This window comes from Galeopterus variegatus, unplaced genomic scaffold (genome assembly GCF_000696425.1).
Source record: "Galeopterus variegatus unplaced genomic scaffold, G_variegatus-3.0.2 Scaffold3237, whole genome shotgun sequence".
Taxonomy (NCBI): domain Eukaryota; kingdom Metazoa; phylum Chordata; class Mammalia; order Dermoptera; family Cynocephalidae; genus Galeopterus; species Galeopterus variegatus.
The window spans coordinates 208,749-210,215 of NW_007729348.1; the positions used below are offsets into that span (position 1 = coordinate 208,749).

The 1,467-nt window shown below is 44.4% G+C and overlaps 1 protein-coding gene across 1 annotated transcript in view; it reads left to right on the forward strand.

Moving 5' to 3' along the window:
* LOC103600129 overlaps positions 1-1,467 on the forward strand; it is a 54,069-nt gene that overhangs the window by 32,953 nt on the left and 19,649 nt on the right. The window contains exon 9 of the mRNA XM_008584358.1: positions 1,176-1,287. Coding sequence (XP_008582580.1) covers positions 1,176-1,287 — 112 coding nt within the window. The remainder of the gene's footprint in view (positions 1-1,175; positions 1,288-1,467) is intronic.

Below are 1,467 nucleotides of genomic sequence, written 5' to 3' on the forward strand. Positions count from 1 at the left end.
TTCACCCCAGCGCCGATGAGCCTTGATGAGCCCTGAGAGTGGGACAGCCCTTGGGACAACCGGAAGGGCACTATAGTAGTCAGGACTCTTGTTTGCTAATAACAGAAACTCAACTCAAACTGGGTTAAAGCAAGGAAGGAAATTTATGGACTCACATCACTAAAAAGTCTAGGGGTAGTAAGTTTCAGGCGGCCCCATCCAGGGTCTTAACTTATATCATCAGAACCACTTCTCTCTCCCTCAGTCTCCTCTCAGCTCTGCTTTTATCTGTTTTGGCCTCACAGGTAGGTGGGCTTCCTCTACATGGTGGCCCTCAAATTCTCTAAGCTTATACCCTGCTGGTTTAAGCTCAGAAGAAAGAGAATTTTTTTTTCCCAATTATTCCAACAAAAGTCCCATGAATGCATTTCACTGCATCAAATTGGATCACGTGTCACCCCGGAATCAATTACTGTGGCTAGGTGATTGGAGTTCACTGATTAGCTAAGCCCGAGTCTCATGTTTCCTTCTTTCCCTCCAGAGCCAGGATGTGGTGTCAGCGTCACATACCCAGTAGGACTCAGGGTAGGGGAGGGGTAGTTTCTCAAAAGAAACCTGAGATACCATTACCAATAAAGGACAGTCAGGCAAAAGCACCAGACCTTCAGAGGTCATGCAGGCCATCCCACACCTGCCTCTGCTGCTATGCAAGTGGAAATACATCCCAGAGAAGATTCGCGTCTTGTCAACGTCACACGGTGGCAAAGCTAGTTAGAATGGGTTAGAATTAGATTTGGCTACATATAGCAGAAAACCCTAAATATAGTGGCACAAATGAAAAATTTCTTACCTTCTCATATAAAAGAACTCTGGAGGTGAGGAGTCTATACCAACCCTGGATGCCCACCATGGCAGTTCACTTCTGGTCACGTCTTATTGGCTTGAACGTAGTCTGGTCGCTCTTAGCTGCAAGAGAGGTTAAGAACGTTAGTGTTTCAGTCTGGTGAACTGCTGTAGAAATAACCCAGTATTTGTTCTTAAGAATAAGGGGAGGATGAAAACTGTGGAAATGACCGGTGCTCTTTCTCTATACTAAACTCCAAGATGAAGAGGAGGAGATGGCATTATCTTCGGAGGAATCGGGCATTTGTTTACCTACGCCAGCCTTTCTTTTCTTGGTGTTTATTTATTCACAGAGAGAAAAAGAAGTCTTGGCTCCAAACCAGGATATATGAGTGGGACCCCTGCTTTCAATTCCCAAGCAGAATGATTGGGACCGTCGTGTTGGCTTTCATCTGCCTGTACCTCGTAAGTACCTCTAAGAAAATCCTTTTACATTTTATAAACGGGGTGGGGACTGGTGTTATGAAGTCTTTGAGGCAAGCAGAATGTTCCTAAAAAGCTGGATCAAAATTGAATCTTGGTAGATTGAAGAAGTATAATGATTTGACCCCACCATTTTGATTCTATGGACACTTTTTCCCACAT